Below are 26,990 nucleotides of genomic sequence, written 5' to 3'. Positions count from 1 at the left end.
GCCCACATAGAATTGTATTTTTGAAAATAAAAGTATGCTATAGAAATATTTCAAACATTTTTGTGAAAACCGGGATATATTTTTTGAGGCTAACATAATGCTTAGTTTTAATAATTTAATTAAAAAACTCAAAATCATTCACAAAATTTTGCACATTTTTTGCATTGGAGAAAACTTACCTTCTTTTGCTAACTTTTTAGTACTGTGGTTGTTATGGAAAAATTAAACAAAGACAAATATTTTTTGTTATATATTTTATATGTAACATTTCCAGTTCTTCAGTGAAAAATTTCAGTTCAAAATTGTATGGCAAACTGCCTTATTTACCTACACTTCATTCAATTCAGTTTTGAATACATTGATCTGTCAATTAAACTTCTAAAATTAACCCATATCAATCTTCTTATCCTCAACACTCAACTTCAACAACTACTTCAGTAATCATTTATATTTACCCAGTCAACTCAACTTAAAATCCCACAGGGAGTTAAACGCTTATAATAATAATTTTCCAATAAATCCGCTGGCATAATAAACAACGAATGTTTGTAGTTTACATCAGCTACCTTCTATTGAATTAATTAATTCCGTTTAAGCATATCATCTTCAGCAGAAAGGAAAGTGTATATACCCACTAAGAAGCCATATAAACACCATCGTGTTCCCGGGCCACATCATCCAGCAGGTGATAACATTCCAATTTGTGAATATCTAACAGCAAGGTAGTAGGTAAGCTATCTTAATAGCCACTTAAAGTACTAAAATAAACATAAACGGTTTCTCTACCACCTCTTCACGACTACATGTATCACACGTTCACCTACCTATTCCAGGACCTGGATGGGAATTGTCATGCAAATTAGTGTGAGAAGAAACTTAGCATGTACTTTGCGAAGGAATTTTGTGTGTCTTGTTGCAGATGGTACGATGGGTGGAGTTTCTTCTTATCCCAACAAATTTATGCACAAAATGTTGGAATCCGAACACACTCAATGGAAATTCACGAATTTCCATCATCCTTTTCTCTAATGCACCTGCAGCTTTTTGTTCTAAAGTAAATTTAAATATTTCATAGAATAAAGTACCTTTACTAACTTGAGCAGGATAATAATGTTGCTCGGGAAACATATATCGTACAAATATTTGTAAAGCGTAGGATAATGCAAAAAATAATATAACAAAAAAAAAAAAGAACATAAACCTCCTAAAGCAAGGTACGAGTTACTCTACCTACCAATCATACCAAAGTTAAGTATGTTTGACCAATAAATCTCAGGGAAATTATATCTCTGCAAGAAGGATCTTAAGTACGAAATTCTTAGTTTAAAAGTTATTCCAAAGGATGAGGTAGTTAATTAACATTATCCTTAGACTTTGTGAATTCCAGTTGAGTCTAAGTGTGTGATGATAGACAAGATGAATATTAAATTTTCTCTGACGCTGCTAAGTCGTATCTCATGATGAAAAGCACGCACTTTATCATGTTAGAAAAAATTAAATTGAAGAAACTTATATTTAGCACGTTATAGTTGCAGTTTTAACTAAGTTTTGCGAATCCTCAAAGTTTACACAAGAAAGATGTGTTTATGATTTGAGAATATGCATAGAGAAGCAAATAAGAAGCATCCAATTTAATTCCTTTATATGCTGCAGATGGTGAATGTGAAATATTTTCCTTTAAAGTTGATCTTATGTTCTTAGGGGAGAGGAGCAATGTTATTTATGTGTACATATAAGTAATATATTTATTTTGAATACATTTTAGTTTCTTGTTTTCTTAGATATACATCTTTGTTTAATGTCGATGGAAAGTTCTACTGCGGTTAGCGCTAAGCTAATTTTATATAATAATAAGTGTTCAATAAAAACAGTTAATCATTAATTTTCATGTTCAGTTTAAATTTTGTTTTTCAAAAATCTTTTCAAAGTTTTGAAAAATACACCAAATTTTGTTTTTTTTTTCCCAAAATTTTAAAATTTTTTATCAGAATTAAGTACTTTATATTAAATCTTTAGCTGTTTTGAAAGAAATTTTGATAAAAAATACAGCGGAATAAAAATTTTTGAATATTTTTGAATTCGACATTTTTTTTTTTGTTGTGTTATTCTGTAGAATAGCTAACTAAAGTGATCTTCTTAATTGAAAAATTCAATGTTTTTATCTGATTGTTTATGAGCCTAATATCTTTGTTGGTCAGACAGTTAACTGACTGTTTATTAAAAGATTGAAAAATCGGGTCTTAAGCGTAGATACTTTGTATTGTAACAAAAAAGTTTTTGTTGAAATTGATCTTTTTTTTTTTTACTTAAATCTTTAGTGAATGGTAGCGACCCCTAAATTTTAATATTAAAATCGGAAAAAAATACCATATACTAGCTTATATGGTAGAACATAATGCAGTGGTGTCCCATTAAAAAATCGACCATATAAGAAGCACCCTAATATACAGTCAACTCCCTCTTAGTCTAACTTCCTCTAACTCGATTTTTACTTGCTCTATAGGGCAAGTATTGGTTTCGTGTCGAAAAAAAAATTGAGGTTTTAATCAAAACCAACATTACGACGATGGAGAATTCCGAAAAAGTGGGTCCCGCAATTCCGTCCGTGCGTCTGTGCGTCCATCTGTACACATTTCCACAGCCTAAACGGGTGGATGGATTTTCTTCAAATTTGGTATAGATGATTTTTATGGAATTCTGAAAGTTGATTTTTTTTTTTTTTTTATATCTCGTTTAGAACGTATACCTCCCATACAAAAAAATACGATATTACGAATTTCTCGAAAACGGCTCTAACGATTTTGATTAAACTTTGTATACGTAATATTTAAAGCAGTGGCAATAAAACTGCATTTTTATTTTTCTCAAAAAAGTCAAATAACAAAAAAAAAATTTTTCATTTAACCAAATTTTGCCCTAAATGTCTTCCCCAATATCAATTTTTTTAAAATTTAGATCCAGCTTTTAAAATCTACAAGTAGACTAACATAAAAGTGCTTTGAACTGCAAGAGCAAGTACGTGCGACCCCAGTCGTGCATTTTATTTTTTACCATTTTCAATGAAACATTTGAAGAAAAAAGAATAATATTAATTCCTCTTACTCAAATTACTCTCAATCATAGTGTTCCAAGACCATTCGACTTTTTGGAAATTTTGTTGTTAGGTGTTGATTTATAATAACACTGGTCTGCAAAATTTATCTTTTTTTTCTCCTTCAAATAATTTTTAAAATTATTAAAGATTTGACTTTCCTGAATCTAAATCTGGTTTCAGAAAAATTCTAGCACGTACCATTTTTTTTTAATGATTTTTGAAAAATATGAGTAGTTTTTAGAAAATAACCCTTTTAGATTCGGTTGACCTAGCACAAAAATAAAATTAATATTCGTATTGAGCTGAAATTTGGAGGACTTATTTTTCATAACATGATCTATCATATGTATTTATTAATTAAAGTTTACACACATATTAAGATACTAATTCACAAAAACAGCAAAAATATTGAAATTCTGCAGTTTTTAGTAAATCCCACATGAACAAAAACACTTTAATTTAGGAAAATCTCAATGCCCGTTATATATAAAATGTCAAATATATTAAGAAAACTATAATAAAATACATTAAAACAATTAATACGTGTTTTGATATTTTATATAATATTTTTCTATTTAGAAATATCAAATCTGTGATAAATAATCCCATACACTGCCTTCTAGATCTTAAAACTTGTCTCTCCTAGCAACAAAAGTATACTTTTCTTATATTTTGAAGTGCTGTGTTCGAATCCGAAGCCAAAAAAAAATATAGCACGTCAGGATTTTGAGATATACGAGTTATGTCGTTTTCGATTGGTTTCACTCAAGAATTCACTCATTCTGAAATCCAATAAAACAGTTTGAATCGCTTCCACTCAATTCTGTTTTTGTTGCTTGTGTTTGTGAAATTTCAAAAATGTCAAATAAATTTTTTTTTTCTTCCAACCAAAAAAATTATGGAAAATTATAAATCTAAAGACGACGATGAAGAAGAAAATGGTTAAAAAAATATTCCATTGCAATAAGGTACCCATTTTAATTTTCTAAATAATTTTAATTTCATTAAATAATAAATTTTTGAATGACAACAAAAATAGGAATGATTGAGTCTTTTTTTGTTGACATTTTTGTGTTCATGTATTAGTGCTTCTGATTTTAAATCGAGAAGGGAATTTCTCTTCTGAGAAGCCTTCCGTCTGTCATTTTTGTGCGAATAAAACACATTCAGAAGGCTTCTGAATGGTTCCGGACGCTTCCGGACTGCCAATCGAAAACGACATTAGAGAATCAAGAATCAAGTTTTTGGTTAAAAAATCTCAAAAAAAACTACTATATCTCAAAAACAGGAGCTGATAGAAATTTTTTGCATTCGGATTCAAAATCGGCATACTAAAATATATTAGAAAAGTATACTTTTGTTCTTAGGAGAAAAAAATATGAATTTTTAATGATCAATTTCTTTATGGTAGGATATGCCAAACCTACTTAAATTACTTAAATTTAGATATCTCGAATAAGAAAAGAGATATTGAGGAGATTGAAATTGATTTTGAAAGAAAAAAATAAGTTCTTTTATAAACCGTGACTGGTTTAGTTTAAAAAGTTTACATTACGCCAATATATAACGGGAATATCCTAAAAACGTGACGTGTTAGGCCAATTTTGAGTTTTGATTCGGAATCAGCACACAAAAATCTTTTAGAAAAGTATAGTTTCATTATAATCAGGATTTAATTGCAGACCAGTGTAATTATTGCTACAAAATGCCAAAAATAATTTTTCGTAATTAATAAAAAAATAGTTTTTTAAAAACGGCTCTAAAGATTTTGAAAATATTTTATCTAAAAATGCACCTTAGTGAAATTAAATTGCGTACCTTCTTGTCTGGAAGCTTAATTTGATTTAAGATTTTAGTTGTTTCCTTTGAAAAACAAAATTTATTATTTTTATGCATAATAGTAGATGATACATTTATGAAATTTCTATATAAAAGGTATTACAAATTTTAGAAACTTGAACTCTAAAGCAAGTTTGTGCGACCCAGATAATAATTTTTTTTTTATTTATTTATTTCTCAACTGAAGACTGTTCTCTTGGTTGTTTGAATATTATATTACAATTATTGTATATCTACTTTAATTAAAATTAAAATTAAAAATTTGCAAAACAAAAACAGTTAAAAATAGAAAAAAAATAAATTAATATGATAACAGTTTTTTCCTTAAACTATTTTGAATAAATGAAAATCAATAAAATTATAATATCATTTGAAGTTCGAACATATTAATTTAGTGCTTCGTTTAAGCCTTAATGAACCCTGTTGGAAGGTATGTAAATAAAGCATTTTTTGTTAATTTTGCATAGGTAAATGCATTTGTTTTAAAACCAAAGAAATTGTATTTGTTTACCAATATAAAAATAGTTTTAAAAATTATTCACTTTTAAGTTTTTAAATTATGTATATCCTTTTGTAAAAAAAAAAACTTTTACAAAAGGTTCAGTCAAGTTTCATTTGTTGAGTTTTGCAAAAGTGGTCTTTTTATTTCCCCCGAAAGAGCTGGTTAAAACAGGCCACAAATATTTTTTTACTCAAGTAGATTTAGAATTGTTGGTGTAACTTTGTATTGTCCTTTAAAAGCAAGAGTTTTTTTTTTAATTTTTGATTTTACTTTTTAACTCTATTCTACCCACTACTTTACCCACAGGTTTACAGTTGTCCAAGTTAAGAAACTAATGCTGCTGGAGTGATTTATCGAAAAAGTTGTGGGAGCACAACCTACGTATGTGAATTTTTTGTAATATAATTTCTATTTCATCAAGCTTTATTCGTGCTAAACTCTGATTTGATCAAAACAATATTGTCAAATCACTTAATTCATACCTTTCAAGTTATTTCTAGTTGATCGTAAATTGAAACATTCTAGCAAATTATCAGACATGGTGTAAGTGTTATGTTTGGATTATATAGAACATGAGTTTATTTAATTTTGTTTTTCGTTGTAGTTTTTACTAAGAGATACCATCAATTGATAAATAAACCAAAGTCATATAAAAGCAGGCGTATTTAATTTCCTCATCGAGTAGTAATAAAGTTATTTTTCTATTATGCCTTTCATAATACAGTGTTTAGGTATCTTAGTATTAATTTTAGTAACAAACGTAAGAAGATGAACATTTTGTATATTTTGAAGCATTTAAAAAAAAAAAACAAATATTATTAAGGCCGCCAAATACACTGTTATAGCAGACGATGAAAATATTTTTACACCCTGCGAAGGTGAAGAAGATCGATTTATGACAAGGTTTTTCGACTTAAGTAATCTGAAAGTCACAATAGGGTCTGATGATGAGCCCATACTTAATGGATATATGGTGTCAATTGCTGATGTTAAGCCTAATGACACGATTTCGGTATGGTTTTGAATTCTGTAATAATTTCCAATCATCTCTTTTTTCACATTTAAAATTCAGATTGCTAGTGCAATCTTTAAAGAAAATCGAGGCCAATATATAATACCAGCCTTAGAGATTAATCGGAATGATCTATGTAAAGCCTTATTTAATCCATTTGAAGCTTGGCATCAATACGTTAAACATATGGAAAAATTCTTAAAGTGTCCGAATGTTAAAGGGGTCAGTTTGATTTAATTTTGTTGGTTTCTTACTTTTTTTGTAATTTTTCTTTTAGACTATTTATAGGATTCCCAGTTGGTCAACCAAAGCAAATGTTTCAAATATTCCAGATCCAAACCTTTCTGGGGCTTACCGCAGTGTTATGCATTTTGCAGTCGTTGGCAATGAAAAGATCTCGATGTGTGCAGTTTTTAATTTTCATATGTTTTTAATTGATAATTTATGAGAAATTCCGTTAAAATGTGATCGCGCTTTCCAATAAATACAAGTTTGAGTTTTGAAGCGACTTTTTAAAGAATAATACTTATATCAATTTAAAAATACATATACATGCATTGTGCCCGTTGTCGATCGAAAGTAGGTTAGAGATCACTTGCTTTGTTTGGTAGATGTGTCAGATGTCAAATTTTGAATGACAAATTTTGAATGACAAATTTTGTTTTCAGTATCTACTGGATTTTTTCGATCTACTTTATTAAACTGAAGAGCTAACCTCAAAAATTGAATTATATTACCGAACTCATTTGAATTAAAAAAAAAACTAACTAACTAAATAGACACCAGAGAGCTTACAACAATTTTTGAGGGTGGATGTTTTTACTTGTTTTATAAAAAAGGACAAGAAATGGTTCCACATCAAAAAAATCTTCGGGGATCTGTCAAAACCAACATTAGATACACTCAAAAAACTGTTTTTAGACATACTGTCTGAGCGTCGCGTCGCGTGCGTCGTCGTCTGGTGCATCACATATACACAAAGCTGGATGGATGGGCTTGCTTGAAATTTGGGACAAATAATTTTTGTAATATCCTAGGAATATATTTTTATGATCTCCTTAAGAATTCGACTCTTGTCGTTTGACAACTGAATGTTCCTATAACTACTTCACGTAAGTAAATTTACTCTATATTTTCATATTATTAAATATTAACTTGTTAATCAACTGTCGTTTTTCTTTTTACCTCTGAGCAGATTACACAACTGTCAGAAAAAATATTTGTTTTTATTTTTTTAATACAGACATATCATGGCACATATACAAAATGATAGCTGAGCGATCAAGTCTTTTTCATAATTAAATCTGAGAGCCCGATTATAATCTGCTCGGAGCTCTTTTCTGGTCGCTCAGAGATTTCCAAAACGCCAAAAACACTACCAAGTATTAAGTTTTTTATGTGAAATAAGGAATACAGTGGAAGTCCAATAATAACGAATATCCGATATATAGAGAATTTTGATATAACGAACACTTTTAAGATTTACATTAACATATCGCAAACGATGGTCACAATTTGCTTTCAGATATAACGAACGCATTGTTAAATTGGAATTGAATCGGAGGAATAAAACTTTGAAACAATATTAATACCAAAAATCTAAAAAAATCTCATGTGCAAGTCCTAACTTTTCAAGTTAAACTAAGTTAGGTGCAGATTAAAAATATTTAATGAGAAAACTTTAGATTTTTATATGTATATCCACTATTATAAGCCACATGATTGAAAGGAATTTTTTACATTTATTCCAACAATACCCATAAATCAGTTTTCATAATTTTTCCTTATTTTGATATCAAGTTTTCTAAACGATTTTATGGGAGAGTTTTTGTTGAAATCATTTAAGTCGTTTACGAAATCAGAAATCAAGAAAATGGTTTTATAATAATGTCTGTTAATAACTTCTAAAAAAAATATTTTTTTAATCAAAATCGGGAGAGCTGTTTTTTAACATTCAAATTAACAACCAAATTTCTTAAAAATTTATATAGAAGCAGCTCTTATAATCTACAAACTACAACTAAGCTTACATAAAAGTGCTTTGAACTGCAAGAGCAAGTACGTGCGGCTCCAGTCGTGCATTTTTTTTTTCATTGCATTGCTTTTATTCATAATGATAACACTGGTTAACAAAATTAAACTTTTTTTTTGTTGCTGAAACAAAAATATACTTTTCTGAAGGTTTTCGGTGTGCTGAACTCGAATCTGAAGTAAAAAAAAATTAATCAGCTCCCGTTTTTGAAATATTACCGTTATAAAATGCAGTACTTCGGACCTTATTCTTTAAATAAGGAACATTTTTTGAGCATATTTAGTAACGGTTTTCATAGGTACTATTTACCACCTTTCTAAATCTGTTTAAATCTTTCCGATATCTTTTTTACTGCCCGAGATATCCTAAGTTGTTTGGTATTTTTATAAATTTTATTACGTCATTAACTTCTATATGATATATGAAGCCATACCCACTTACATCAGTTTGAGATATCTCGGGCAATATAAAAGATATTGAAAAGATTTAAACAGGTGTCGAAAGATGGAAAACAGTTCTTATAGAAACCGTTACTAAATATGCTCAAACAATTTTCTTTATACAAAAGAAGAAGGTCCGAAGAGTTCAAAAAAACGTATTTTTGCATTTTCTAACGGTAATATCTCAAAAACGGGAGCTGATTAGTTGTTTCTGACTTCGGATTCGAGTTCAGCGCACCAAAAACCTTCAGAAAAGTATATTTTTGTTTCCGCAACAAAACCCTTGTAAACCAGTGTAATGAATATGAAAACCTTCATGCAAAATTTGGTCTCTCTACCATAACTTTTAAATGTTTTTCGGTAGTAAGTTTGCAACTGTTACAATAATATGGGTTGACAGATGAAAATGAAACGTCAGATTACCTTGATTTTATATTTTTTGGAATCAGCCAGTTTGAAATTCAGAAAAAAAGCACAACGAAATCTTTAATGTCATCAATTTTCAAAACTCCTGCAAATGATTTATTATTGTTTATTGTGTTAAATTTTACTAACCCAAGCACGCCTTTACTAAGAAAACTTGAATTTAATGTTAAATGGTTAGGCAAAATATTTCACTCTTGCCAAACCTCTTTTTATCTTAAATTAATGTTCACTTAAAACATGTTGTAAGATTTTTCTTTTTTTAAAATTTAGTTAGATTTCCAAGTCCTTGGTAAATTCTTGAAATGTCTCTCAAACAAAACAATCAGTAATAGCTACGTTGAAATAACTTTCCCCACATGAAAACAAATTGTCTTGCTACAATAAGTTATATTATCCCATCTCTAGCTGTAATGTCCTTGAGGCTACTCTCATTTCTTATACAATCCCATAACAAATACATATGTATATTATATGAAACACAAGACTGCCTGTAGTCTCAAATGTCCTTAGATCCATTTGGTATGTAACCGGAATTTACACACCTTTTTCGTCTGACGAACATCATCACTCAAAGTGCGTCACTTCGAAATGAATTCTATGCAAATTTTTTCTGTCAACCAATACCAGACGAAAACTACCATCCTGCGTCATCCTGCAACTGTCATAAACTACTATACACATCAGGCTAGGCTGATGGATCTTTCTATATCATACTGGGAGATTCATTAAGATTTTATTTGCGGATATTCGTATATAGGTACTCTCTGGAAGCTTGGTCAATATCACCTGTTGTGCGGTGCGTTTTCAGATAAACGAAGGTCCCAGAAATCATATAAATCACAGTTTTCAACAGACAACAGTTAAAGTACAAAACTATCTGTTAGGACAAGGTGTCGGCGAATATTTTACAATGTGGTCCCAAAAATTCCATTTAAAGTTGTAAATTTCTAAAGGTAGTCATTTATTCATTGAATGATCTCCATTAATCAAGGTCCATAAGGCGTACCTACATTTTGACATTGCGTTGGCCCCTTTTGGAAAAGCTACATAAATAAACTTTCTAAACGCTTACAAGAGGTTGCTACTCAACCCCCTCAAGTACTGTTGAATTACCAGGAGTCCTCTTCAATTCTCAAATTCAATAAAACCTGAAAAAGAATACTCTGGCTCTGGCAAACAGGATTCAAAAAGGAAATTCGTGTGTTTTGCGTTTTTGTTGTGTTTGTGTGACTCTTATTTGAAGAATATCAGTTTACAGTGATGCTCTTCGCTATTGAATTTTGGTTTAGATATTGAATTTCAGAAAGAAAACACAGATACACACAGCATCTGCAAATAAAGTCAACTAAAATATCAATTTGGCTTTCGAAAAATTCTATAAACTAAAGTTGTAGTTCTTTCACAAACTGTTATCCTCGAGTTATTTAATTAAATTTTCATATTTCCTGTGTCAAAAGAAGAGGGACTTCAAAACATAATGTTTGTGTATTTAGACGTTCTTTTGAACTACCTATTCCTATATTTGTGAATGGTTTGGCTTTTGGCACGACAAAAGTTAACAAGGAAAGATGGAATATGAAAACGAAAGACGAAAATATATTAAAATATCTAGGATTTGTTTTTTTTATCTGTCGGTACAGTTATGTTTGGTTGTTTTTTTTTTTCTGGTGAATTGGAAAAGACTTTGAGATTAAAAGGCTTTGATATAAAGTATATAAAAGCTGGTCGTTGACAAATAATAACAACTCCTTTATGATAGGTAATTTTACTTTGCATGCAGGAGAATCTTTTTGAACTTAATGAATACATAAATAGAGAAATATTAGTTTTGTTAAGTTAATTTTAATTAAAATAAATATCTTATAGCATTTGCTGATTCTAAACAAATGATGAATATAAGGACAAATACGAAATTGGTAAGTTTTCCATCTACTGTAACTAAATGTAACTAATTATGATCAAATATTATCTATTGAAGTTTTCATGACATTTAGATTAGCTTTTATTTGACTAAACGGTCCATATGAGGATTAGCGGTTCAAGCGAAAAAATTAAACTGTTGAATGTTTCTATAATTTTAGTTCATCTTGGGTATTTTTGTCGAAAATCTAATGTTAAATAGAGGAATTTTTCTACGATCCATCATTATACATATAAATAACACGGTAGGTAAAATTCGGTATGTATTACTAATTCTTGGCGCAGTTGTTTATAGTCCTATATTTCTAAAAATGTCATATTTTTTTTAGCATCGTGATGTGCGCTTAGTGTCAAAGGCATTTTGAGACCAAAATCAAGTTCTAAATAATGGTATACTGAGAATTTTTTACTTAAAACATTTTACTTTTCACGAAAACCAAGAACAAAAAAAAGAGTTCTTGTCAAAATTTATCAAACACCTTACTCATCCATGTTTTCATTTCATGAACCACACATTGTGGAAAGTTTCTTCCAAATCACCCGGACTCGAGTTGAATTGTGACATCCATTGCCACATCTCTCCTTACTTATAGATACAGCTTTATACGTACATTAAAAATATTAAAATACTAGATGTGCCCCAGATTACAATGTTCATCGCAATTTTGATTGAAATATTTTTTTAGTGTACGTGCTGCTACACTATTCAGAAGTGGTTTCTATGAAAATTTAGGTAGCGCCGAAAAAATACTCAAATTTAATACTTTGAATGTACAATGTACATAATTACATTTTTAAATCCAATACACGATTTAATGAAATTTAATATATGTAATTAATTTTTATGTAATGTAGGTATATTTGTTTGTTTTTACCTGATGAAGGGGACAATAATCGAATCGAAACACTCGTCGCGCCAAAAATAAAAATTACTATAAAATAAAAATAAATTTGAACCTGCATTAAAAATTAATTGTTTTAATGGCCAATTTTTCAATAGTCAGATAAACCTCAGTTAGAGGTTATTCCTAGGAATAAAAGTTTTTTTTATATTGACATTTATTCCTCTGATAGTCTAACTGACGATTGAAAAATCAGGGCTAAATAAAAGAAAAGTCACTGAAATTTTACAAAAAATTCAATATTTTTGTTATTATTTCTATCTTCGTGATCTTTTTGAATAAATTAATTTTTCCTTTTAGAACTATAGCCTTCTCAAAAGATAAAATTAAATAAATATTTTTGTATCAAAAAACAAGGAAAAATTATATTAAAAATTCTTATTATGGAATTATGTAGGTTAAAAATTAATTTAAGGTTTTATATAATGATATAATCTTTTTTATTATTTTAGGTTTTTTTTGTTTTCGTTCTTTAAAATGCAATAAAATATACTAAGGACCAATTTTTCAATAGTAAGATAAACCTCAGTTAAAGCTTATTCCTAGGAATAAAAGTTTATTCTTCTGATAGTCTAATGTCGTTTTCGATTGTAATAACTCAAGGATTCACTCATTCTGAAATCCAATAAAACAGTTTTTTTGCTTTTCTACTAGAAAATTAGGTTTGACGTTTACTTATTTAAATATTAGTGATTTTGAGTGAATTCTGTTTTGAAATCAAGAAGAGAATTTTTATTTTCAGAAGCGTTCTGTCTGTCATAATAGTGCGAATAAAACACTTTCAGAAGGCTTCTGAATGATTCCGGACGCTTCCGGAGAGCCAATTGAAAACGATATAACTGACGATTGAAAAATCAGGACTAAAAAGAATAAGTCTGCATAAATACAGTAATGTTGAAATTATTACCTCTAATATTCGTTCCGCAACACTATGTAAGAAAAATATTATTGCCGATCAAATTTTGTCAATAATTTAACTTTAAAAAACACAAAGCGCCTTCAAGTTAGTACAAAATTTAGATTTTTTTATTTTGAATCAGAAAAAGAGTTACCAAATGCGTGTTTTTCTTCTTTTACAAAATATTTCAGGCTAAGCTTACCGTTACCATGAAACCATGAACCAGACATTTTATTTCTATTATAAAACGGCTTCCTTCGTCGCTTAGGTTTCAAAAATTTGGTTTGACGTTTACTTATTTAAATATTAGTGATTTTGAGTGAATTTTGTTTTGAAATCAAGAAGAGAATTTTTATTTTCAGAAGCGTTCTGTCTGTCATAATAGTGCAAATAAAACACTTTCAGAAGGCTTCTGAATGATTCCGGACGCTTCCGGAGAGCCAATTGAAAACGATATAACTGACGATTGAAAAATCAGGACTAAAAAGAATAAGTCTGCATAAATACAGTAATGTTGAAATTATTACCTCTAATATTCGTTCCGCAACACTATGTAAGAAAAACATTATTGCCGATCAAATTTTGTCAATAATTTAACTTTAAAAAACACAAAGCGCCTTCAAGTTAGTACAAAATTTAGATTTTGTTATATGAATCAGAAAAAAAGTTACCAAATGCGTGTTTTTCTTCTTTTACAAAATATTTCAGGTTAAGCTTACCGTTACCATGAAACCATGAACCAGACATTTTATTTCTATTTTAAAACGGCTTCCTTCGTCGCTTAGGTTTCAAAAACAGTTTGACCTAATTTGATATTCTTGCATTAAAAGAAGATGCTAAGTATTTAATTTAAATGCTTACGCAGGAATACATTTTTAATTTATTTTTTACTATATTTTAATATAATTTGTTAACATATCCATGTTTTTTTTTTATATTTAAAATAATATTTTTGATACAAAAATATTTGAAATTACAAAAAAAAATAATTTAAAAACTGTATAACAAAATCGCAATGTTAAAAACTAATTTATTTTTGTATTGAAAAAGCCCCAATTAAAAAGATTCTCTTAAAAACTACGACATCATTTTTAACCGTGTAGATATTTTTTTGAAGCCATATTTCACCATATCATTAAATTTTTAAAATATTTTTAAATAAAGAATAGCAATCACTCGTTATCTAAAATTTGGCTTCTCCCAAAAGAACTAAATTATTTTAAAACAAATTAAAATCTAAAGAAATTAAGTGTTACCCTCAACCTCATAATGTAAAATGTTTATGTGTACGTTTCCCCAAGAGAGCATCCTGCTCTATTGTCTATAAACATCATCAAATCGGTTTGCCACATCCACAATTTGGTATTGTTTTACTCAAGTATACGAATATAAGCATAATCACCTACGTTAGCAAAGTTCTACCGAAATTAGTTTAACCTCAATTTAGCGGGAGGCTAATGTTGGCTGTAAGTTAACTTGTAACAACAACTGGCTAAAACCACACGCACTTTCATTAGGCATTAAGTATTTGTAGCGGCAGATGGAAGTCCCTTTACTTCCTAGAAGAACAGGAAGTCCCTTTACTTCCTAGATGTACATAGAGAAATGAAAAAAAAATAACAATTGTTGAGTTTTTTTTTTTTCTTTGAATTATTTAGGTGATTCTCTGTGAATAATTTGTTGGACCGATGTTCTTTTGGGATTAAGGACATTGCTTGCTAAAATTGAGGTATTATTCATTCCACGTGGAATTTTAATATTTTATCATAGAAACGCAGAAAGTCAGAGCGAGAATAAACATTAACAGAGCTGTGCTAAAAATGAGATCCTTCAAATTGTTTTATTGTAATTTTTTAATTTTTTTAATTTTAATTAAAGTGAAAGCGAATTTCTGAGGTGTGTGCAAATAATAAAAAAAAAATAGCAGCTAGAGAAAAGGAAATGGGAAGGAATTAAGATTTTTTTTTGCAGTTTTGTACTTTAACATGATAAAAAAGCAGAAGATACATTTGGGCGAACTAGTCGAATTCAAAAAAATATTACTCCATAAATAAGAAGCATTCAAGCTACCACAAATTTTTTACTTTCTCTAATTATTAAAAAAGAAGAATTTATTTTGAGGTGGATCCTTTACTTGGGCATTTTCTCGGAAACTATGGATTGTATTTTAGCGCAATCTAACTAAAGCTACCACAAAATTATGGTTTCAGGACATTTTTATTGCATCTTTCCCTATCGTCAAAAAGGACATTTTTATTGCATCTTTCTCTATCGTCAAAAAGACAACTTCTAAATCGGCGGAAAATACGTTGCAATTAAGCCAATTTGTTTTATCTGTAGACGCACTCACGTGTAGATAGTCTATGAACTTAACAATAATTTCAAGATTTGTATTCAGATTTTCAATTTCTTATAGATACACAAAATTATATCACGTTGACCATATCCTCCGGGATTGTAGCATTTCGTTATACTTTTAATTTTCTTTTTAAACTACAAAAGCTGACATTCATTTAAGAAGAAAAAGAAATCGGAAAAGGAAATCAAACAAAATTGGCTTATTTTAGTTGACAGCATGACAGTACAGATTTTTAAAAAGAAATGCCCACAGTTGGTAAAATCATACAATAGTACTGAATTCAGAACTATTTTATTGTTTGCTTTCTTAAAGCTTTTAACAACAACCATTTGAAATAATTTGCTCTTGTTAACAAAAAAGGACACTGGAATGGCGTGTAAAGAAGACATATTTCAAAGTAGGTACATAATATCGAATTGTACAAAGCACGTTTGAAATTCCACATTCTTCCACGAATGTTTTCGTATTAAAATATTCTATAAACAATTTAAGAAAGCCAAGCACACTCGTGTTAAGTACTAATAAAATCAAAACATGCAATAAAAAATGAATGCTGTCACAGTTGCCAAACAAACAATACCAATGAACCACTTTCAAATCAACTTTAAGACCACTATTATTTAGAATATAGGATCCTGTTTTTGTTACATGCATGTTTTGAAATTTTCTTTTTTCATTTACCTAAATAAATATTATTTTACATTCGGTGTCAGTAAACCTTTTTTTTAATTAAATAGTACAATCAAGCAAATTTTCATCCCTGGAATATCCCCGCAAGTATTGAAAACTTCTTTGATTTTATTGCTTTCAAAAAATAAAAACAACAAAAAATGAACGGGACCTTGGGGCAGACAAAAATTTATTTATAACTGAATCAAAGAACTTTATTCGATGAAGATGGCTACCAATGCTATTCAGTTGGTCTTCATTAGGCTATTACAGAAAAATTGCGAAAAAGGAAGAAAGAAATAAAAAAATGAAATTCTTTTTCAAGTGAAACCTCCACATGTTACGAAGTAAAAAAAATTGAAAATTCATGTTCACTTCGAGTGAGTGTGTATGTGCTTTGGGTTATTCATTTTCATTCATATATCGAACTCATTCACCGTTTCAAGAGAAAAGTCCTTGGAGGCATATTATACCTTTTGAAATGATTAAATTATTATTTGTCCTTTAAATTGAAATATAATCCAATTGCCCAGCACGTGTGGACCCTCTGTCCATTCGGAATCTGGTTTCATAATTTTAATGGGCAATGAATTACAGTCCGAAAATAATAAATAATAGATGGCCTTTGAGAGAGGCTTTTTATGATGGGTTGAAATGCGGAAAATGATAGATAGAATAGATGAATTTTTTGATTTTATGTAGATATATTTTATATTTGTTATGAAAATGTGAATCATTATAACAGATGAATGGTCAAGAAACTTTTGATGATATTCGACTTTTTTTTATTTTAAAAATATTTGATAGAAAAGCTACAATTTCTTAAGGTAAAGTCCATGGGACAGTCTGACATAATAAAGGCATTCAATTTTTTCCTATTTTGTATAATTTTTTCTTAAAGGGCTAGGCCACTCTAGGTTCTTCTAAAAAAAAAACATTTTTTGGGTTTTCTATTTTTAAATTGAGAGAAAGGAAAAAAGAGACTTCTCAAGTAATGACGTCACTACCATGAAAAAGTTGCGTCTAGAGACTATGCCATATTTGTATTAAAATTTCTGTAATAAAACTTTTATACATGATTTATATCATACATATATGTATGTACTTCAGAAATTTTTTCTCCAATTAAAAAAAATCCTAGGTAATGCATTTTTCGAAAACCTCTTGATAATTTTCTTGTCACTTACTAACACTTATTTATAAAAACACTTTATTGTGAATTTTATAAAAATAAAAATACAAATCTCCTTTTATATGATTTTTCTACAACGCGATTGTGTGCATTTCCATTCCATGCACTTAATAGATCTTCTCTAACTTTAAACATAACTCAACTTTCTGCATATGCTCAATACAATAATGATTATATAGATTATTATTTACCTTCATTAACAGAATGTGCTTTATAGTAGCAATATGCAATATGCATATAACGTTCCACGAAACGTAACACGAAATAAATAGAAAGGTAGGCCTAAAAACTCCTGGTACAAGCAAATGCAATAACATCAGCATTCAGTTCAGAGGCTTGCCGCCGATTTCTGAAGTCAACCCGGCGAACCCCACAGGTGGATCACTAGTGTGAAGCAGAAAAAAAGTATAGTACGTTATTGTAGGTGCAACCGTTGGTTTTAAATTTTTTTTCTTTCAACTTAAGTCATTTTTTTTTAAATTGCCATTCCCCGCTATACGAAGGTTAATAGACCCCCCTCTTGTCTCGACCCAACCTACACGCTCTAGCTTTTTGGCACATTGCTCCTGAATCACCCTGTATACATAGGTAACATTTATGCTCTCTTTATACCTAATGCAAAACCAAAAGCCTCTTTTATGCATAGACTCTTAGCTACAAAAAAAAAATATGAAATTGTAAATCCACGCATAAAAACAGATACTTGCCATTGCCATTTGCATTGTTGTTTTTTTCTCATTATTTTCATTTTAAGAAATTTAACAACGACTTTTTCACATATATGTCAGCCATTTTGACATCCAGATAAAATCTTATAAAAAACTCGTGTTTAATTAAAATCTGATACCCTCATAGCAACTGATGTGGTAAAAAAACATTATTAACACTTTGAAAAACATTCTTTTATTCTTGAAGTAAGAAGACCTTTTTCGAACAACATGAAATGCAGCATCTATGGCAACATTCTGCTTCAACTAATTGTTGCTCTACCACATTTTCATCACATTAATGATGTATCAGTATTTCACGAAATTAATGCTTTTTAATTGGAATCTCTGATCCTCAGATTTGCGAATTTCGTGGATACTGTGAATGTTCACACAATGCGCGATTACATCAGATTTTCCATTAGTCACCATCACCATAGCTGTTTGCTTACACCAATTAAATCCGAAAATCCATAACCTCATGTAACTTGGATTCATAGAGCAATGTTTGTTCAGAGATATACAATGTCCTTAACCACAGTAACTCTTACTCTTACGACTTTCGTTATAACTTGCCAAATTAATCCGCTATATACGATGTACATGTGTTCATATTTGAATGTACACTCACAACACACATATATCTCATTACTAGAAAATTCTATTTCATAACAATTTTATCGATTGGTATACTTTTCCTGATGTTATCAATCCATCTTCATTTCACCAGCCATCATACAAATCTAAGGCAACAAATGAAGTTCAGTCTGACGAGAACGACTCTTGTAAACTCCACATGAGTGGCGCTTGAAATTACCGCAGCCAAACAATTCATCGCAATGTTGTGTGTGGTTTTGGGAATGCAATTTTAATTGAACCATTGCCTGGGCTTGGGTGTCGAATTAAATAATTGCCTTGAAGGCTCGAGAATTGTGTATTGTGCTCGATGTTCTGTGCTGTGTTCTATGCAACCGCATTCACGTACGTGTCAACTGGTAGAAATAAAGGTTTTTCGTTGCTATGGCGCGTATGGCCATATTCCAAATGCATGCGGCTTGTGGTAGTACAATTACCGAACGGCATTTAGATATGAAATATAATTAACGCCTTTTGAATCTATGTGAATTAGAATAACTAATTTAACAATTAAGTATGGTCAAATCCTAAAGATTAGAAATAAATTTTTTTCATTTAAACAAAAAAACACGATACGTTACATGATAAGTTTTCCAATTTTCAGATTGTATTCTGAATCAATGCTTTCTGGTACCAACAGTTAATTTTGGACAACCTTTGTGTAAGTAAGCGATCGTGACTACGACTGAACTCTTAATGCCAGCGTTTTAAAGTAGAAAAAGATGGAGTTCATCGCCATCTTGAAGTTGAAAATACGAAACTTTATGAACAAAAATATATATGTTTTCTTGAAAAAAAAAGAAATTTTTTCGAAAAGTGTTAAATAAAAATTTTTTTAAAAAATTTAAAAACGGCTCCTGAAAAACGGAAACTGAAAATCTTTAAATGCATATTATAATAAAATAAGTCAAGTAAGAATTTTTTTTTTGGGCTCAAATATATCAAAGAAGCACCTTTTTTTCGTTGGAATAAATTTTATTAAATTAATTAATTAACTTTAAGAAAAGTAGGTACCTACATACAAATTTGAAAAATTTAACTTTAACTCGAAAAGTAAATCATGCATTTTATTTCTTTTTTTAAGTAAGTAGGTATGCAGCAGTGGTGGATCTAGGGGGGGGGGTCGTGGGGGTCATGACCCCCCCCAAAACCTCAGATGAAAAACAGAAAATTATAAGGCAAAAAGGTGGAAACGAGCTTTTAAACCATAAGAAGGGTTTCTTTATTGTTATGACTATGCTTTAGGAATTGATTCATGGGCATATTAGCAAGAAGTCGTTTTTAGTTGTAAATATAATGAGTCCATAAAAAAAATTTTTTGTTTTCTTACACATTTTTTTAATGAAAACTTTTAAAACCTGAAAAATCATATAATTTATATACTAACTATTAGGTACATGATTACATGTATCTCGAACCACGAACGCTCTATCATAACTACATTATCGCAACAACTTAATTTGATATTTTGGTTTAAGAAGATATAAGCTTTTCTTTGTAACAAACCTGTGTGGAGGAAATTTATTTCATCCTAAACATACCTATGTGTTTTTTAATTTGTATTTTTTTTTTATTTATGGTTTGATGTTTCCGCAAAAAAATAATGATGCTGAAAACATCGCTCTTGGAAACATCGATGTAATCGAAACTTCAAAGTTTTTTTTTTAAGTGAAGGGCAGCAGGCGAGTTCTACTCAAAACACGAATGTGGAAGAAAAACATTTCTGAACTATTTTCCTACTTTTAGTACAGCTGAACCATAAATTAAGGTACCTTCCACGTAAGAATTTTGTAAAAATATAGGTTATTTTCTCCAAACCGGTCCCTGCGATTTTGATAAAAACATTCAACTGAAATCGCAATGTAAAATGTAGTATTATCAACGTTGATTCAATTTTGAAGAAAAAAAAAAAACAATTGAAAATGATGGCCTTCAAAGAAAAATCATTCCGAAAAACAGTTAAATCAAAGTGGTTTCTGTTTATTTTAACTAGGTTCAAGATTCACACAGTGTAGAATGGTTATTAACTTCTAAATTTGACAACCTCAATAATTTCAACATATTAAAAAAAAGCTTTGATTGTATTAATTAAAAATTAAATATAGAAAAATTAATTTATTGGATTAAGAGCCGATTTTTCAATCTTCTAATAAATAGTCAGTTAACTGTTCGACGAATAAAGTTATTAGGCTCATAAACAATCAGATAAAAACATTGAATTTTTCAATCAAGAATAATTTATTCTACAGAATAACAAAAAAAAATTGTCAAATTCAAATATATTTAAAATTAAACGTCATTTTTATTCATGATTGTTTTTGTTTTCTTGTGTTCCACTGTATTTTTTTCAAAATTCTTTCAAAACAGCTTTGACAACTGACACAATATTTTTGTTCATATTATTCCTTAGAATAATTTTTATTCGTCTCTGAAAGAAGCAGATAGTTCTATTCTTAGGAATAAGCTATATCTGCTTGTTGAAAAATTGATTTTTTCTCTATCCTTAGGAATAAGTACTAACTGACTGTTTAACTGACTATTGAAAAATCGGCCCTAAGAAAAATATAAATTTTTCCTTTTTACTTGACCTTTCATTATTTAATGAATGTTATCTTCTTCGTTGGCTACAGGTCGTGTTTTGATTTTACTTTTTCTTTTCTGTCGACGTTTCGATTGTGCTTACAATCTTCCCCAGGACTCTAAGAAACAATGTTCTAAAAATTGCTTATATATTTAAATTTTATACTTATCTTTATCCTAATATCTTTCTTATAGTTCTAGCTTGATTTCTTATAGTTTATTTTCGCTGTTGTTTAAATATTTTAAAATTCAATAAAAAATTTCTTGAAAAAGACGTTTATAATCATTGAAATTTCAAAATATAAAAATATTTTTATTTGATAAGAAATTCAACAAATTTTTCTTATCAAATTTAACTTTAAGAATTCAAGTTGACTTTAAAATTCAACTTAGAAATTCCTTCTAACAAACTAACTATAAATACTGCTAAGCCCTTCGCAATCTGTTCTCCTATTAACAGTATTCTCTATATCTAAAATATGTAGCATTTCTAATACCATTCTTTTACTATAATGCTTTTCTGTTTGTAAAATATCTACATTGTTATAATCTGGTCTATGTCCCTCATCTATACAATGTAAAGCTAGAGCAGTTTTTTGTGAATGTCCGTTATTTATATCTTACCTATGACCGGCTATACGGTTTTTCAATTTTTGCATGGATGTACCTACATAAACTGATGGACAGTTATTTGTTCCATCACCTAAACATTTTAAGGCTTGGCCACACTGGAGGGTATGCGGTAGCGGTACGGGTAGCGGTGAGGATACTTGTATGAAAAAAATTCCAAACTGACACATCAACGTTCAGGTGTGGAATTTTTTTAGTACAAATATCGTTACCGCTATACCGCATACCCTCCGGTGTGGCCAAGCCTTTATTTTATATACGATATTTGATTTAGGTATCATTTTTAGAAAATTCGACTTTCAACATTTAGATAGCTAAACGAACATTATCTTTGTTTCTAATAAGAGCATCTTGAAGTCGATTAGAAAGACAACTTCTGTACGAAAACTGTGTTGTATTTGTAACTAAATTTGGTTGAACCAATGGATGAAAATATTGGTTCAATAATTTTTTTATTATATTTATTGGAAAAGAATTTGAAAGTAGAGTATCCATGATTTTGTTAATGTTATTCACTGGTATCCAATACTCTGGTAATAAAAGTAAAATAAAAATTCGACCTGTAGCCAACGAAGAAGATAACATTCATTAAGAAAAATATATACATATATATTTTTTAAATATCAATTTTTCGAAAACGGGACATATTTTTCAAGTCTTAGTTTTAGGCTGTGTTTTATTTTTCTCCTGAACTAGATCAGATTATTGTATTTATTTGCGAAACACTAACAAAACAAAATCCTGATTTTATTGTAAGCTATCGTGCGGCTAAAATCGACTCGTGAAAAGTCGACATTACTTTCCCAATTTTCTTTCTTTATATTCAGTTTTTGATTATAAATTAAAAAAATACATTAATCCTTCTGCAAACAATTTATACTATGGAGATAAAAGTTTAACCGGCTCCCAGAGCAGGGTAAATGTTTGACAGCTGAACATTTTTTTTCTAAAAAAATGTATTGTAAAAAATGTAGCTTAATTTAAGCTCCGAAACAAAATCCTCTCGAAAATACATTTGATCTAAGAATTTGGATAGAATTTTGTATGTTAGCTAAAATTTTGCATATATTTTGAGCACTTGGCCATTTTTTTTTGATTATTTTGGAAGTAAGTTTTTTTAATTCTGTGACCCCCCCCAAACCAAATTTCTAGATCCGCGCCTGGTATGCAGTTGTGTTCCTTAAACTCGAATGTTCAATTTTGTAGGTTCAAGTTAGGGGCCGGCTATAGCGATCAGGAAAATTAAACAGGAAAACGTTTCAAACAGATATTTTATTAGATATGTTTTAATTCGATTTGAAACACAAATACTATATCAATCGATTACAAATGGCTCAAAGAAATTTTTTTCGAAAAAAAAAATTAAAATCGAACAATTATTTTTTGCTTAAATTGCATTTACTTGTTATACTGATGCAAATTCATTTTACGTGTCAGTTGATTGACATTTGAAACAAAATGAAAATAATCGTTCCCCTGAAATGTTTCAAATTTTTCTTGTTGCATACTGCATACGAAAAATTTGTTCGTGTGTATTTCAATCAGGAAAAAAAGAAAGTAGGTAGATTTTATGTGTGTCAACTGATGTAAGTTTTTCTGATCGCTATAAACGAGCATCAGGAAAAAATATTCAATTTCATACTGTTTCTTTTTTACAGATCGCTATAACCGGCGCCTTAACTGGCTGTTGTCCGAGTTCTTCAGTAAATTGGGAAAACCAAGAAAATAAAACACTCGACTGCCTCACAACTTCGTAACCATAAAAGCAAAATTTTAATTTACTTCTATCATTTAGAAATGAAAATAAAAATTTAAAACTTTACCTTCCTACGCAAGCCATTTTGTGTACGAATTTTAGAATTTTTTTTGAAAATTGTAGGAACCGTTTCTTGTTTTTTAAAAAAATGAAACTTCAAAAAATATTATTAACCCGTATTTGCAAAATTGATTTTTCAAATAAAAAAGGTGAAATATTTTCCAACACCGAATATTTTGAAAATTTTAAGACAATTTAATGTTACGACTACTCAGACGGTTTTGTATACAAAATTTCGTTTAAATTGGTTTAGTCAATTAGGAGAAAGTCAGAAATCAAGAAAATGGTTTAATAAATGGTCGACATTTTTGGTTAAATCTCAAAAATCCCACATTTTAAGTCAATACAGACATTGATTTATCAAGTAAAAGAGAACATTCCACAAACTCGTTTTAATTCTTTTTTTGTACGCGACGATACCAAATTTTGTGTAAACGCCGCCGGCCGTTTACGTAAACGTTCACTGTGGTGTATGTGTAACTTTTTGTTGAAAAATTTTTAAGACAAATATTCCTTTTGCTAAATGAAAAAAAGAAACAAGTTAAGGTTTGTTAGCTATTTTTGACCATTTTTATAGTGGTCTATCAAAATAAAAGTCAATCACTTTGAACAGATTTGAAGGTAGGTTATATTAACATAAAAAAAACTATAGGAACCTCCTTACAATAATACAAAAATGCATTTCGTGAATGAATTCCAATATGGAATCAATTTGATTTTTTTTAATAGTATAATGCATGATTGACTTATTTTGATAAGCTTTCATATGAAATTGTATATTTATTTTCTGTTGGTGATACGCTCGAATTCCCCAATATCCTTAGGTGAAGTTTATGTTGAAACAGTTCTCTGGAACTCAAATTTTACATCTCCATGATTTTGCATCATAACAAGGAAAAAAATTCTAAACTGTCATTTGCAATAAATTCAGCGCATATAAACCATAAAAACCCCACTTGATGTTTCAAATAAAGTTGTCAATTTATGCAAAAAGGATATGAATTTTAACGAAACAAAATCCTTTCACTCTATCTCTCTCTCTTTCTCTCAGTAAAAAAAAAAACAAAAAAAAACTTATTTCGGGCAAACTACTTCTACTTGTCTTCGAGTTGTCGATAACCCCTCATATATTGAAGTGTCGAGACCATACGACTTAAATGGCTTTCTGTCCATTTCGACTGTTGTAACATGCCTTCTCAATGTCCTTATGTGAATACTACAACCTTATTTTTATTTGGCTCAAACTTTATCACCAAAACAGTTCCATTTGGCAGAAATGAGTTTTCTTTTTCTTCTGAATATGAAGGCATCTTGTTTTTATTACTAAATTCTGGTATAAGAAAAAGAAAAAGGATAGTAAATAGGTCTTTTTGTGGAATATCTACGTCTATCCTGCTTTATATACATAAAGCATACACCGAAAAAAAAAACCAATATCAATTTAACATTTTTTAAATATCAAATTAACATTTTTTAAATATCAGCCAAAAATGCTCTATAAAATGTGTTTTATGATATTTAAAATGTTAAAACAACATTTTTATTATCAGGATGATATTTAAATGTCACATTTTGGAAATTTTTTTTGATATTTTATTATCATTTTTTCATATCAATTTCTCATTCCAAATTATTGAAAAATATTAAATAAAAAATTCTTAATATGTACTAATTTAAAGGCGCTTTGTGTTTTTTCGAAGTAAAATGTATGATTTACTGAGAAAATTTGATCGGCACTAAGATTTTACTTCACATAGTTTGGGAGAAAATAACAAAACAATTATATCACCTATAATAGAAAAAATAATATCACCATTATTTTGTAAAGAATATTCCCTTTCAGTAATGTTTTGAAAAAAGAAAGAAAATTCTTAAAATAATAAAAATAATAAAAATGAAAAGGAAAGAAATAGGTTTCATTATAATAAACTAAAACGTAAAATCTAGTCAACATTGATATTTTAATTGTCAAAGTGAAATTTTCACTATTCACTTTAACTTAAAAAAATGTCAAAATGATATTTTAATTGTCAAAGTGAAATTTTCACTGTCCCACCTGAAATTAAAAAATGTCAAAATGATATGATAAAATATCAAAATTGATATTTTAATTGTTGGACGACTTTTGTCACTGAAAAATGTTAATTTGATAGCTGTTATTATCAAATTTTTTTTTCGGTGTAAGTATAAATCTGATAAATCTGAAGATCATCCCCTTAAGGCTTGTGTTTTAAATTTAAGGCATGATTAGAAATCAAATATAAACAAATGGTGCAACTAATATTATTATATTCTTCCAATACACACAAACATCGGAAAAGGAAAGAAAAGAAAATTCGAATGAACATTAATGGAACGTAAAATACTGATTGTCGATACACCGAAGATGATGAGTGGGTGAACGACACCAGCCTTCAGGCAACGTCTTTTACATTTTTTGTTTTCCCTTTTTTTGAGTGAAATGCTTCTGTTTCATACAATATACATATAGAAAAATCAATGGAATGATCACATAAGTGTGAAATATGAGAAAATTGGGATAAGGACTCAACAACAAAAAAAAGGGTCTATCCATGTCCTTTTATCAGTTTGCCGACACGTTTATATTATATTTATTGTTGATTCGTTTTGGGGGGAATTTAATGAGGATGTATAGCACTTAACAAGGAATTTTCCAATTGTCTGGGATAGACGACCTGCCCTGGCACGTTTAGGGTATCGGTGATGTTGTTCCCCATCAGCTTTGTGCTGGATTAAAATTCTAAGAACGTTGTTCAAAAAGTATACATCATGTAAAGTTTTTTTTTTGAAATTTATTTTGGATAAATGTTAGATGTATGTATGATACGATTTGAGGAAAATTTGTGAGTGAGGACTACAGCTATTAATATCTCGGTTCTAACATGTATAATATTCTTATGGGTGTTGGAGATGTAAAATACATACATATACGCACTTATTATTTAATAATTTTTGATAAAATCGGCTTTATTCTATTTTCTTTAAAATACGTATATTATACAATATGTATTGTATATTCTATACCCTATTTGGGTCTTAATTTTACTTTTTCTTTTGGGGCCCTATTAGCTGGAGTCAATTTCGCGGGGCTAAATTTAATATGAGTTATAGGGTTTTTCATAATGAAATTAAATAAGACCACAACGAAATGAAAATAATGTCCAAAAAATAAATGAAATAAGGCCCCAAATTGTTTTCACTTTTTTTTAAAACAAAATAAAACCTCAATTATTACTTTAATTTAGATACTGAAATAAAGGGTTTTCCAATAGGGACGGGTTGATTTTGACAGCTTGTGGCGGATATATTGTTTCT

At 29.3% G+C, this 26,990-nt stretch overlaps 2 protein-coding genes across 2 annotated transcripts in view; one reads left to right on the top strand and one right to left on the bottom strand.

Annotated features, from left to right (window-relative positions):
- The window catches only part of LOC129919580 (uncharacterized), a 138,629-nt gene that overhangs the window by 71,245 nt on the left and 40,394 nt on the right, over positions 1-26,990 (bottom strand). The gene's annotated exons all lie outside the window — the stretch shown is intronic.
- Positions 5,723-7,394, top strand: LOC129919582 (uncharacterized). The gene is made up of 3 exons (XM_056000515.1): positions 5,723-6,447; positions 6,508-6,669; positions 6,725-7,394. The coding sequence occupies exons 1-3, from the start codon at positions 6,331-6,333 to the stop codon at positions 6,893-6,895; spliced, it is 450 nt and encodes a 149-aa protein (XP_055856490.1). The 5' UTR covers positions 5,723-6,330; the 3' UTR covers positions 6,896-7,394.

Source organism: Episyrphus balteatus, chromosome 4, assembly GCF_945859705.1.
Source record: "Episyrphus balteatus chromosome 4, idEpiBalt1.1, whole genome shotgun sequence".
NCBI lineage: Eukaryota > Metazoa > Arthropoda > Insecta > Diptera > Syrphidae > Episyrphus > Episyrphus balteatus.
The sequence above is the reverse complement of the archived record's forward strand: the minus strand, read 5'-3'. Positions and strand labels throughout refer to the sequence as shown.